Source organism: Acipenser ruthenus, chromosome 15, assembly GCF_902713425.1.
Source record: "Acipenser ruthenus chromosome 15, fAciRut3.2 maternal haplotype, whole genome shotgun sequence".
Classification (NCBI taxonomy): Eukaryota; Metazoa; Chordata; class Actinopteri; order Acipenseriformes; family Acipenseridae; genus Acipenser; species Acipenser ruthenus.
The window spans coordinates 17,898,717-17,910,766 of record NC_081203.1 but is presented as its reverse complement, the minus strand read 5'-3'; the positions used below and the strand labels follow the sequence as shown (position 1 = coordinate 17,910,766).

The 12,050-nt window shown below is 41.2% G+C and overlaps 1 protein-coding gene across 1 annotated transcript in view; it reads left to right on the top strand.

Annotated features, from left to right (window-relative positions):
• The window catches only part of LOC117422021 (polypeptide N-acetylgalactosaminyltransferase 16-like), a 51,898-nt gene extending 45,301 nt beyond the window's left edge, over positions 1 to 6,597 (top strand). The window contains exons 14-15 of the mRNA XM_034036620.3: positions 12 to 128; positions 6,210 to 6,597. Coding sequence (XP_033892511.1) covers positions 12 to 128; positions 6,210 to 6,347 — 255 coding nt within the window. The 3' untranslated portion in view covers positions 6,348 to 6,597. The remainder of the gene's footprint in view (positions 1 to 11; positions 129 to 6,209) is intronic.
• The last annotated feature ends 5,453 nt before the right edge of the window (positions 6,598 to 12,050 follow it).

Below are 12,050 nucleotides of genomic sequence, written 5' to 3'. Positions count from 1 at the left end.
TCTCTCCGCAGGAGTGGGTCCTCTCCGGGCCGCAGATCCGCCAGCAGGACAGCTGCCTCACCATCACCGCCTACTCCTCGGGGTCAAAGGTCACGCTGGAGCTCTGCAACACCAAGGACAATAGACAGGTAGTCACCACGGCAACCTCGCCCTGCCTACCTATCGTTACCTGTGCTGTTACTCTTATCATTGCGTATACCTGACTGGATTTAAAGGGTGCTGCCATGTTCCTCTGCAGCCGCGGTCTTCAACATATCAGTCACCAGTCACTTCTGACCACACCTGCCGTAGAGCGATCTTTATTTGCATTATGAGATTTTTGCCAATCCTGAAAGACGTTTTCTGACGTGCAGACGAGTCAAGCATCTGCTATTGAGCTGACCAGAGTCCTAGTAATGCTCTTTTGTTCATGAGTTAATTGAGTTAACTGTAATCTACAGTACTGTACAATGAAAAACAAATGATACAATGTAATGTATCTAAATTGAAAGTGTTACATTATAGGGTTGGACGATAATGACATTTTCATTTATCAATTATCGGCTGTAAATTATCACGATAATCATGATTATCGGCTGAAAAAATAACATATGTAAAATGTCTTGGAATTTATCAAATTTAAAGCTATATATACACTTGAGCAATATGACAACTGCCTCTACGAGTTTAGAAGAAATAAAACTAGACAATTTTCAAAAAGACCAGCATCTTTAATAAAAGTTATGAAACAATGGTTGGTTACTAAAAAGCACAAATAATATAACCAAATGTTTGTTTGGTAGCTTTTCAACTTTTGAACTATAGGCTACTTATTAAAAAAAATGTTTTAAAAAAAAAAAAAATAATAATTATAAATTGCTTTTCCACACTGCCTACAGACGGGCTTATTACCTTGCGGATCACTTTCTGTCACTCCAAAAAACTGCCACACAGGACTGATGCTGTTTCTTTTTTCTAAAATCTTTTCGGAAGGTTTGGTAGTTTCTGCGTTGCCATCGCCATTAGCTCAAACGTTTGCCTTTACTTGGTGAATCTTACGTCACATGTTACAACTTCCCACTACGCAGTGAGCACAGATCATATGTTACGCCTCACGCACAGTTAAGTCCTGTCTTACTGCTTCAATGCAGAGTTACTGTTACACACAAGCATATTATAGTGGGTAACGGACGATAAAATGATTATTGATAATTATTTTTCAACGCAATACAATTATCGATGCAAAAACATTATTGATAATATCACGATAATCGATTATTGTTCCAACCCTATTACATTATTGTGTATTTATTTAGCACCAGTACTGAATGAAGTACAGTATCTACTGCAGTATGACTTTTTTTGTTTAGTATTCAAATTAATTGACACCTTGCTTCTAACTGAGACACAATGGGGTGAATCACATTTTGGATTTTGGAAAAAATATAGTATGCATGTTGCTTGTATGGTGTCATTACTTGTTAAAATAATCTCCTTAATTGATTGTATAAAGTACATTTCTCCTAGAGCACAGGGTTTGCAGGTGGGTTTTATTTATTACTGTGTGAGTGATCACTCTGGCATGTCACAATTCCATAGGGCCCATTACAGAACGAGCTCTGAGCAATGCTTTATTACCGATCATGTACTACTGCTGTCCACTGTGCCACTGTAGAGCGTGCCAGCACAGAATAACAAGGCACCCATTGTGCAGAGTGAGGAACGGAGGAGTGCAGCACATGAAGACAGGCTGGATGGGCTTCACTACCTGCCAGGGATGAACAATGCAGCCTGCAAAAATCCCTGTGAAGAAAGCAGTGTGGCCAAGTTATTAGAGCTGACAGACTGGGAGGGAGCATTGTGACCTGGTTGTTAACGCTGAGGGACTAGGAAGGAAGCAGTGTGCTCTAGTGGTTAGAGCTGAGGGACTAGGAGGGGAGCAGTGTGCTCTAGTGGTTAGAGCTGAGGGACTAGGAGGGAAGCAGTATGCTCTAGTGCAGGGATGGCGAACCTTTTTTAGCTGGAGTGCCCAAAGTTGGATTTTTTTTAAAAATATACATCACTAAGTGCCAAACGTAAACGGTAACTTTTTAAAATAATATTTACTTTCTTTTTTTTGTAATTAAGTTTTTATTAAGCAAACATACCAAAAAAACAGCAATCCACAATACAAAATAATCAAGAACATTACATGAACTAGGACAGAACCCTTCCATCAGCCCTCATCCCCTCGCAACCTCCCCAAACCCTGAACCCCCCTCCCCCCTCTCTTGGCTGGAGAGCAGGTGTGGGGGAACAATATTTACATTCCTATGACTAATGGGACTTCTGCTGCTGAATATCTGCTGACATTTTTTCAACCCGTGGTTCATAGAAGCACACTGAAACAGGTTGTCTTACTATCTCCCCAGAAGAGGTCTCTATACAACAGAAGCTTTCAGCATGAACAGCTATCCCACTATTGCAGATATTTGCTGGGTGCCATACCTAACAAAAAATGGCCACAGTTAATATTGCCCACCACATCCCCTCCCCCCCATCCCATCCATATCCCCATCCCCATCATAACTGCCAGACCAAACATACACTCTCTCTCTCTTCAACCCCATCCCACTCCTGTTCCCCTTTATACTTCACTGGGCACTTAATGCTGGTCTCCCCTCACCTCCCATAATTTCCGCTTGTCCCTGAGAACTCGCAATCTGTCCTAAGGAATTCCCTTACATTCCCCATTCCCTGTCCCTAAGTACACTGCACATTCTTTTTTTGTAAATTTACAGACATAAAAAGCAATAGTGATAGTGCACCTCACAGGGACCCATCAACCTTTGCATATGCCCCTCTATATATTTTGGACAATGACTCTTTAATCCTTATTCAAGTAAGATCAATCCATCTTAATTTTATATAGCGCCTTTCATAGTAGAACATCATCTCAAAGCACTTCACAGCATGTAAAAGAATAACAGTGCATCATACAATAAATACATAATTTGAATATTATATTGCTAAACTACCGTAAAATACATAAATCACATTTCATGACGCATTAAGTTTAGAATTATAATGCTAAACATCAGTAAAAGCAACAATCACATTGCATCATACAATAAATATAAGACGTTTGCTCAATTGGCGCGCTGCACCAGTAACCCTGGCCATAATTGTTTTGTTTTTTTGTTTGCAGTTGCACACAGTGGCAGCCATTACCGCTGTACCGTCATTTTTTTCCAACTGTATATTTACTTACATAAAACATATCTACTGATTTTACATTTTGTAAAATAACTATTTAAAAGACGAGTAGCAGATAACATACTTATTAGAAAAAGATTTCTGTGGTGTCAAACTACCTTGAAAAAAAGGAGTATCCACAAATGTACTCTACATATCAGAGTGATAATTTATTTTGAGACGATTGTTTTTTGAGAATTTACAACCTGCTTTTCCCCACTGTATGAAGAGGGGTAACATACCACAGTATGACCCATAATTAAGATTAAAATAGTATTAAAAAAAACAAAAAACAAAAAAAACAGTGCATCAAACAAAGATTACATAGTTTGAGATACGAGTATGTGACAGTGAAATATATTTTCGGTATTTATGACAAGGGAAAGGTTTGACAATCAAAACTGCGTGGGACATTTGCTTTAAAGTTCAATGCACGTGTTGCCGCCAGTGACACCTGCAAAAGACCTTGCACTGCACATTAACACGTGTGCGAAAAGCTGTACATCTTTTTAAAAAAAAATGTAAGCCGAAAGTGCTTGGTTATGTAATTTCAACCTATTTTAGGCTCGCAGACCCCCGACCCCGAGTGTAAAGTATGAAAGATTGTGGTCATTTCTCCATTTAGTACAGGAGATGACGGTCAGTAAAATGCTACGAGCATCAGGCTAACGATCCCTTCCTCCCCGCGTGTCCCGCTGACACATCCATAGCTGACCACAATTACATTTGATCCTCCATGGGACAGACTTACTGTTTTTGATCAGCTTTCTGTTCCCAAGGTACTTGAATAAAGCAGCTCAGCAGCATAAACAGCCAATCATGAACGTGTAGATAATAATGGCTACAGTTAGCGCTGCTTAATTACTGGGGGCGGGGCCGTCCTTGCAAATCAAACTGACTGGCTTTCCAAAGTGCCACTCAGAGGGCGTGCAAAAAAAAAAAAAAAAAAAAAAGCAGATAACTGCTCACTCGGCGTGCCAACAAATACGACTCTGCGTGCCACTCTGGGCACGCGTGCCATAGGTTCGCCATCGCTGCTTAGTGGTTAGAGCTGAGGGACTGGGAAGGAGGCAGCAGTCTAGTGTTTTAAGCAAATGTTTGGCATTGGAAATTCACACTTTTTCCCCAGATGAAGGACAATGAGATTTTCCATCATCTGTCATCACTAGGGTTATCTTTTCCTCCCTGTTCCAGCCACTGATTGAAAACACACCTTCCCAGCAGGGTCACTTTTATATGATTGGAATTAATGTTCAACTTTATTGGCCCCATTTAAGAAATGATTTATTGGGGCTCCCGAGTGGCACATCCAGTAAAGATGCTCTGTATGGAATGCAGGATGTGCCCTATAGCGTGGAGATTGCAGGTTCGAATCCAGGCTATGTCATTGCCGACCATGACCGGGGCTTCCCAGGGGGCAACCCACAATTGACCGAGCACCACCCGGGTAGGGAGGGCTTAGGTCGGCAGGGCAATCCATGGTTCACCGCGCACCAGCGACCCCTGTGGGTGATCTGTGTTGATCTGTGTTGTCCTCCGGCACTATAGGTCTGGTGGCTTCTCTGTGGATCTGCAGCATTAAAAATGTCGGCTTGGCAGGAATCCGTTTCGGAGGGCGCGTGTTTCAGCCCCTGTTTCCTGAGTTGGCGGGGGGTTGCAGCGATGAACCGGGATCGATAATAACACAATTGCCGATTCCAAATTGGGGAGAAAACTGGGGTAAAATCATTGGAAACGACTACATTTTTAAAAGAAAAAAAAAAAAAAAGAAATGATTTATTATCACGCTTAGCATTTTCATAACCAAAACCGCCTGCAGAAGAGCAAGGGAGCTGGAGCAGGACAGCCTCTCTGAAGCACATACAATAACATCCTATTTAGGAAATTATAAACCATGCAATCATAGACTTGCAGAATCGTAGGCTAGCACAATCATAGACTAGCACAATCACAGATTAGCACAGTCACAGATGGTGTCTTTTTTTTTTTTTTTTTTTTTTTTTACCAGATATAATTTTAGAATCTGTCTTGCATTCATTCCTATCTGACGACAGAATGGCCATCAAACTGTTCCAAATTACACAGCGTTGCTAAGCAGCTGCAGAGAAAAGTAAATACTCCATTTGCTTTAAAATTACAAAATGACTTCTAGCTGTTTGTCAGAAACAAATAGGGAAAATGATGTCTGTCACAATTATTTGTTGTAGTTGAAATTAGGCATTTTAAAAGATCCTACCATTTTGGGTTTAGTGTATGTGTAATGAGTAAACCTCAGTGTTTTACAGGTACAGTGTATTCCTTAAAGAGCAACTTGGTACGACTGCACAACCTCAGAGTTCTCTTAACTGATCCTCTTCCTGCTGTTTACATTCAATTTTGATATCGTTTTCTGTTTCGGTCATCACAGCCTGGTGCCCTTTTAAACATTCTGATGTTTAAAGCACCCCTTTGGCCTGGAAAGAGCTCTCAAAATCATGTCTGCTCTCCAAGAGTGCAATCTTTAACCTGCCCCCCTGCAATACTCTGCCCCCTAGTGGACTGAATTAAAACATTCATAGGAAATCCCACATAAAACAAATGTGTTTTTTCTTAGTGTTGCAGACACATGTAAGGCTGATCTTTGCCCTCCAGAGACCGGTAGTGCACATCCACACTGGAGCTTCTGGGTGTTAAGAGGCAATGACTTGTTCTTGGGATTGGAGGACGCTCGCTGACCTTCTCCTGAGCTGCGCTGCGGTGCAATTGGACATTTTAAAATGGGGAGAAAATAACTATTTAAAGTGTGATATTCATGAAACGGTTCTCCAAGGTTTTTAAAGAAGCCAGCAGCAGTTTTAAGGTATCACTGCGTTTTACTGTAGTGGATAGATGTTTATTAATGAATTGACTATTCTAATTATTATTTAGGGTTTAAGGTATCACTGCGTTTTACTGTAGTGGATAGATGTTTATTAATGAATAGACTATTCTAATTATTATTTTGGTGTTTTTTTTAGAAATGGAAGTTGAAAGGCCCGTCTATCCAGCACCAAGTCAGCGGGCTGTGTCTGGACAGCCAGTCGGGTCTAGTGGCGATTAATCAGTGTCGCCCAGAGCTGGCCAGTCAGAAGTGGGAGATCCAGCAGGTCACGTGATACTGACTGAGGAGGGAGGGCCCACCGGAGGCTGTCCGGGGGGAATGGAGCCACAACAGGGACGTTTATTTATTTTGCATGGGACTTTATTGTAACTACCCCCGATGAAGGCAAAGTGTTTCCAGCTTAAACAGCGTGTGCTTTTTAAATTGTGTAAATATTTTAATCAAATGGAATAAACTGGCTGGGGTCGGAGCCCGCTGGTTTGGAGTGTGGAGCTGAATAGCTCAAATAAAAGGACTTGATGAAACCCTTTGGACTGGTTGTGTGTTTGATATACTGTTGTCAATATGTAGAACAAGAAATTCATTGCATAACCAAGCAAGAAAGATATGTTTTAGTCCTTAGCAACAGTAACATTTCAATGCAAAGAGTGACGTAATGCTGCCTGCAAAACCCAGCCAATGTTTAATGATTGAAGCAGTCTGTTTAGTTTTGTTTACAATACAATTTTGTCGAGGGTTCAGAAAGATACTGTTGTGTTACCATTATAATAGCAGCATGGTGAAACAACTCTAGCAGAACCATTAGCAGTGCCACAGCTCTACCAGCAAGGACAACACAAGGATTGGGAGCTGCTGCTGAACCCTGCAGCACACGGCCTGGTGGCAGCATGGTGCCATCATCCTGCAGGTGGCAGTGCGTATCAGTTCATGTAACATTAGTATGTCAAACATGTGCTCGCTGTGGTACTGTTCTTGCAGCCCGCGTTGGGCCCCTCTTCTTTTCAGGGTGGTTTGTATGATATATTCTGGGTCTTCATGGTTTAATGTTTAAACAGCAACCATTGTCAAAGATACATATGTCTCCTATGGTGTTTTTACACTTGGGTGTGCACAGTGTAAGGTTGTTTGTTCAAATTCTATTTACACATAACTGTTGTACACATATAGGCTTATCCACATTAGTGTATGTGCATCCTAAAAAAGTGAAATAGGTTTTAAGAGGGATCACTGTACACAGTTATAGAAAGCAGGCCAGGATGAATTGAATTTGCCCTTTGTAAAAGTTTCCCATAGTAAAAGCCTTACAAAGTGTTATAAAGCACAGTGAAAGCATGGTAAAGCATAGGTAGGCACTGTAAAGCCCAGCGATGTATGGTAAAGCATATTAAAATGGTAAATGACTGGTAAACTTTTATAAGAGTTCTGCCATTTCTCACCCCATTAAACAAGGAATTACATCATAGCAGAAATGTCTTCCACTGTGTGATTAAACAAACAGTCAATCAAGCTTGGACCCAGCAGTCCTGTCTGTGATTAGTCTAGCCCCTGCCAGAAACTCAGCAGTGACTGTGCCAAGTATTGCTTCACAACAGGAATAATGCATTGCAGATCCTGTGAAAACATCACTGAGCCCCTCAAGAGTGATGAAGGAGGGAAGTGGAGAATAGTGGGATTTCATGTGAGTAAGCCGGCAACATTGTGATACATGCAAATTAGGCTGAGAACACTGGAAACCTTTTACTCGGTAGAATCTGCATTGGTCCCAGCAGAGTCAACACCAGTCTCAGCAGTGTCAGCACCAGTCTTACCAGTCCAGCAGTGTCGGCACCAGTCTTACCAGTTCCAGCAGTGTCAGCACCAGTCTTACCAGTCCAGCAGTGTCGGCACCAGTCTTACCAGTTCCAGCAGTGTCAGCACCAGTCTTACCAGTCCCAGCAGTGTCAGCACCAGTCTTACCAGTTCCAGCAGTGTCAGCGCCAGTCTTACCAGTCCAGCAGTGTCGGCACCAGTCTTACCAGTTCCAGCAGTGTCAGCACCAGTCTTACCAGTCCCAGCAGTGTCAGCACCAGTCTTACCAGTTCCAGCAGTGTCAGCACCAGTCTTACCAGTCCAGCAGTGTCGGCACCAGTCTTACCAGTTCCAGCAGTGTCAGCACCAGTCTTACCAGTCCAGCAGTGTCGGCACCAGTCTTACCAGTTCCAGCAGTGTCAGCACCAGTCTTACCAGTCCCAGCAGTGTCAGCACCAGTCTTACCAGTTCCAGCAGTGTCAGCACCAGTCTTATCAGTTCCAGCAGTGTTAGCACCAGTCCAGCAGTGTCAGCACCAGTCTTACCAGTTCCAGCAGTGTCAGCACCAGTCTTACCAGTCCCAGCAGTGCCAGTACCAGTCTTACCAGTCCCAGCAGTGCCAGCACCAGTCTTACCAGTCCCAGCAGTGTCAACACCAGACTTACCAGTCCCAGCAGTGTCAGCACCAGTTTCACTAGTCTCAGCACTATGTTTAGTAACAGTGAAGCAAGCGCACAACTCTCAATGAAGGTATAAACCCATCTACTTATTACTATTTAAGAGTTCTATTCTTGTTCTTTTAACATCTCATATTCTGACAGTGAATAGAGTCATTTTAGGTTGCTGTTTCTGCTGGGAGATGAAATTTCAAACATCATACAAGGCAGGTCACTGGGTAAAAAGAGTTAGCTACTCATATTGCTTTGCAGTTTGCATTAATAGTCTCCAGGCTCACCTTCGTAACATGAACAGACTATTCAGGGTTTATTTTAGACGAAAATTCGATTTTTCCCTCTGTAAAAAACCTATTCCTAGCTATGCCCCTGATACTATCTATAAACCTGTCAACGCAGTCCAAAAGCAAAGAGAGCGGTATTTAAAATGAAAAAACTATATATATATATATATATATATATATATATATATATATATATATATATATATATACAGTACTGTGCAAAAGTTTTAGGCAGGTGTGAAAAAGTGCTGTAAAGTAAGAATGCTTTCAAAAATAGACATGTTAATAGATTATATTTATCAATTAACTAAATGCAAAGTGAGTGAACAGAAGAAAAATCTAAATCAAATCCATATTTGGTGTGACCACCCTTTGCCTTCAAAACAGCATCAATTCTTCTAGGTACACTTGCACAAAGTCAGGGATTTTGTAGGCATATAGTCAGGTGTATGATTAAACAATTATACCAAACAGGTGCTAATGATCATCAATTCAATATGTAGGTTGAAACACAATCATTAACTGAAACAGAAATAGCTGTTTAGGAGGAATAAAACTGGGTGAGAAACAGCCAAACTCAGTTAACAAGGTGAGGTTGCTGAAGACAGTTTACTGTCAAAAGTCATACACCATGGCAAGACTGTAAACTTAAAGTAAACTTAATATGAATTAATTAACTAAGATAGGTTACTGTCAATTTCATTATGCATTTGCTTCCTATTGATTAATGAAGGAGTTTCCAATGCCAATTTTTGAATGTCATGCTTTCTTCCATTCTCTCTGTGTTAGGATGTCATGCTTTCTTCCATTCTCACACTGTGTTAGGATGTCATGCTTTCTTCCATTCTCACACTGTGTTAGGATGTCATGCTTTCTTCCATTCTCACACTGTGTTAGGATGTCATGCTTTCTTCCATTCTTACACTGTGTTAGGATGTCATACTTTCTTCCATTCTCTCTATGTTAGGATGTCATGCTTTCTTCCATTCTCTCTGTGTTAGGATGTCATGCTTTCTTCCATTCTTACACTGTGTTAGGATGTCATGCTTTCTTCCATTCTCTCTGTGTTAGGATGTCATGCTTTCTTCCATTCTCTCTGTGTTAGGATGTCATGCTTTCTTCCATTCTTACACTGTGTTAGGATGTCATGCTTTCTTTCATTCTCACACTGTGTTAGGATGTCATGCTTTCTTCCATTCTCTCTGTGTTAGGATGTCATGCTTTCTTTCATTCTCACACTGTGTTTGGATGTCATGCTTTCTTCCATTCTTACACTGTGTTAGGATGTCATGCTTTCTTCCATTCTCACACTGTGTTAGGATGTCATGCTTTCTTCCATTCTTACACTGTGTTAGGATGTCATGCTTTCTTCCATTCTCTCTGTGTTAGGATGTCATGCTTTCTTCCATTCTTACACTGTGTTAGGATGTCATGCTTTCTTCCATTCTCTCTGTGTTAGGATGTCATGCTTTCTTCCATTCTTACACTGTGTTAGGATGTCATGCTTTCTTCCATTCTCTCTGTGTTAGGATGTCATGCTTTCTTCCATTCTCTCTGTGTTAGGATGTCATGCTTTCTTCCATTCTTACACTGTGTTAGGATGTCATGCTTTCTTCCATTCTCTCTGTGTTAGGATGTCATGCTTTCTTCCATTCTCGCACTGTGTTAGGATGTCATGCTTTCTTCCATTCTCGCACTGTGTTAGGATGTCATGCTTTCTTCCATTCTCACACTGTGTTAGGATGTCATGCTTTCTTTCATTCCTGCACTGTGTTAGGATGTCATGCTTTCTTCCATTCTCACACTGTGTTAGGATGTCATGCTTTCTTCCATTCTCACACTGTGTTAGGATGTCATACTTTCTTCCATTCTCTCTGTGTTAGGATGTCATGCTTTCTTCCATTCTTACACTGTGTTAGGATGTCATGCTTTCTTTCATTCTCACTGTGTTAGGATGTCATGCTTTCTTCCATTCTCTCTGTGTTAGGATGTCATGCTTTCTTCCATTCTCGCACTGTGTTAGGATGTCATGCTTTCTTCCATTCTCTCTGTGTTAGGATGTCATGCTTTCTTTCATTCTCACACTGTGTTAGGATGTCATACTTTCTTTCATTCTCACACTGTGTTAGGATGTCATACATTCTTCCATTCTCACTGTGTTAGGATGTCATGCTTTCTTTCATTCTCACACTGTGTTTGGATGTCAGACTTTCTTCCATTCTCACACTGTGTTAGGATGTCATACTTTCTTTCATTCTCACACTGTGTTAGGATGTCATACTTTCTTCCATTCTCACTGTGTTAGGATGTCATGCTTTCTTTCATTCTCACACTGTGTTTGGATGTCAGACTTTCTTCCATTCTCACACTGTGTTAGGATGTCATACTTTCTTCCATTCTCACTGTGTTAGGATGTCATGCTTTCTTTCATTCTCACACTGTGTTTGGATGTCATACTTTCTTCCATTCTCACACTGTGTTAGGATGTCATGCTTTCTTTCATTCTCACACTGTGTTAGGATGTCATACTTTCTTCCATTCTCACTGTGTTAGGATGTCATGCTTTCTTTCATTCTCACACTGTGTTTGGATGTCATGCTTTCTTCCATTCTCACACTGTGTTAGGATGTCATACTTTCTTCCATTCTCACACTGTGTTAGGATGTCATGCTTTCTTCCATTCTCACACTGTGTTAGGATGTCATGCTTTCTTCCATTCTCACACTGTGTTAGGATGTCATGCTTTCTTCCATTCTCTCTATGTTAGGATGTCATGCTTTCTTCCATTCTCACACTGTGTTAGGATGTCATGCTTTCTTCCATTCTCACACTGTGTTAGGATGTCATGCTTTCTTCCATTCTCTCTATGTTAGGATGTCATGCTTTCTTCCATTCTCTCTGTGTTAGGATGTCATGCTTTCTTCCATTCTCACACTGTGTTAGGATGTCATGCTTTCTTCCATTCTCACACTGTGTTAGGATGTCATGCTTTCTTCCATTCTCGCACTGTGTTAGGATGTCATGCTTTCTTCCATTCTCACACTGTGTTAGGATGTCATGCTTTCTTTCATTCCTGCACTGTGTTAGGATGTCATGCTTTCTTCCATTCTCACACTGTGTTAGGATGTCATGCTTTCTTCCATTCTCACACTGGGTTAGGATGTCTGCAATCATTCGGAGCAAGTCTGGGTTCGCAAAAGTGGGGCAGGGAATATAAGCGTTATACTGGGG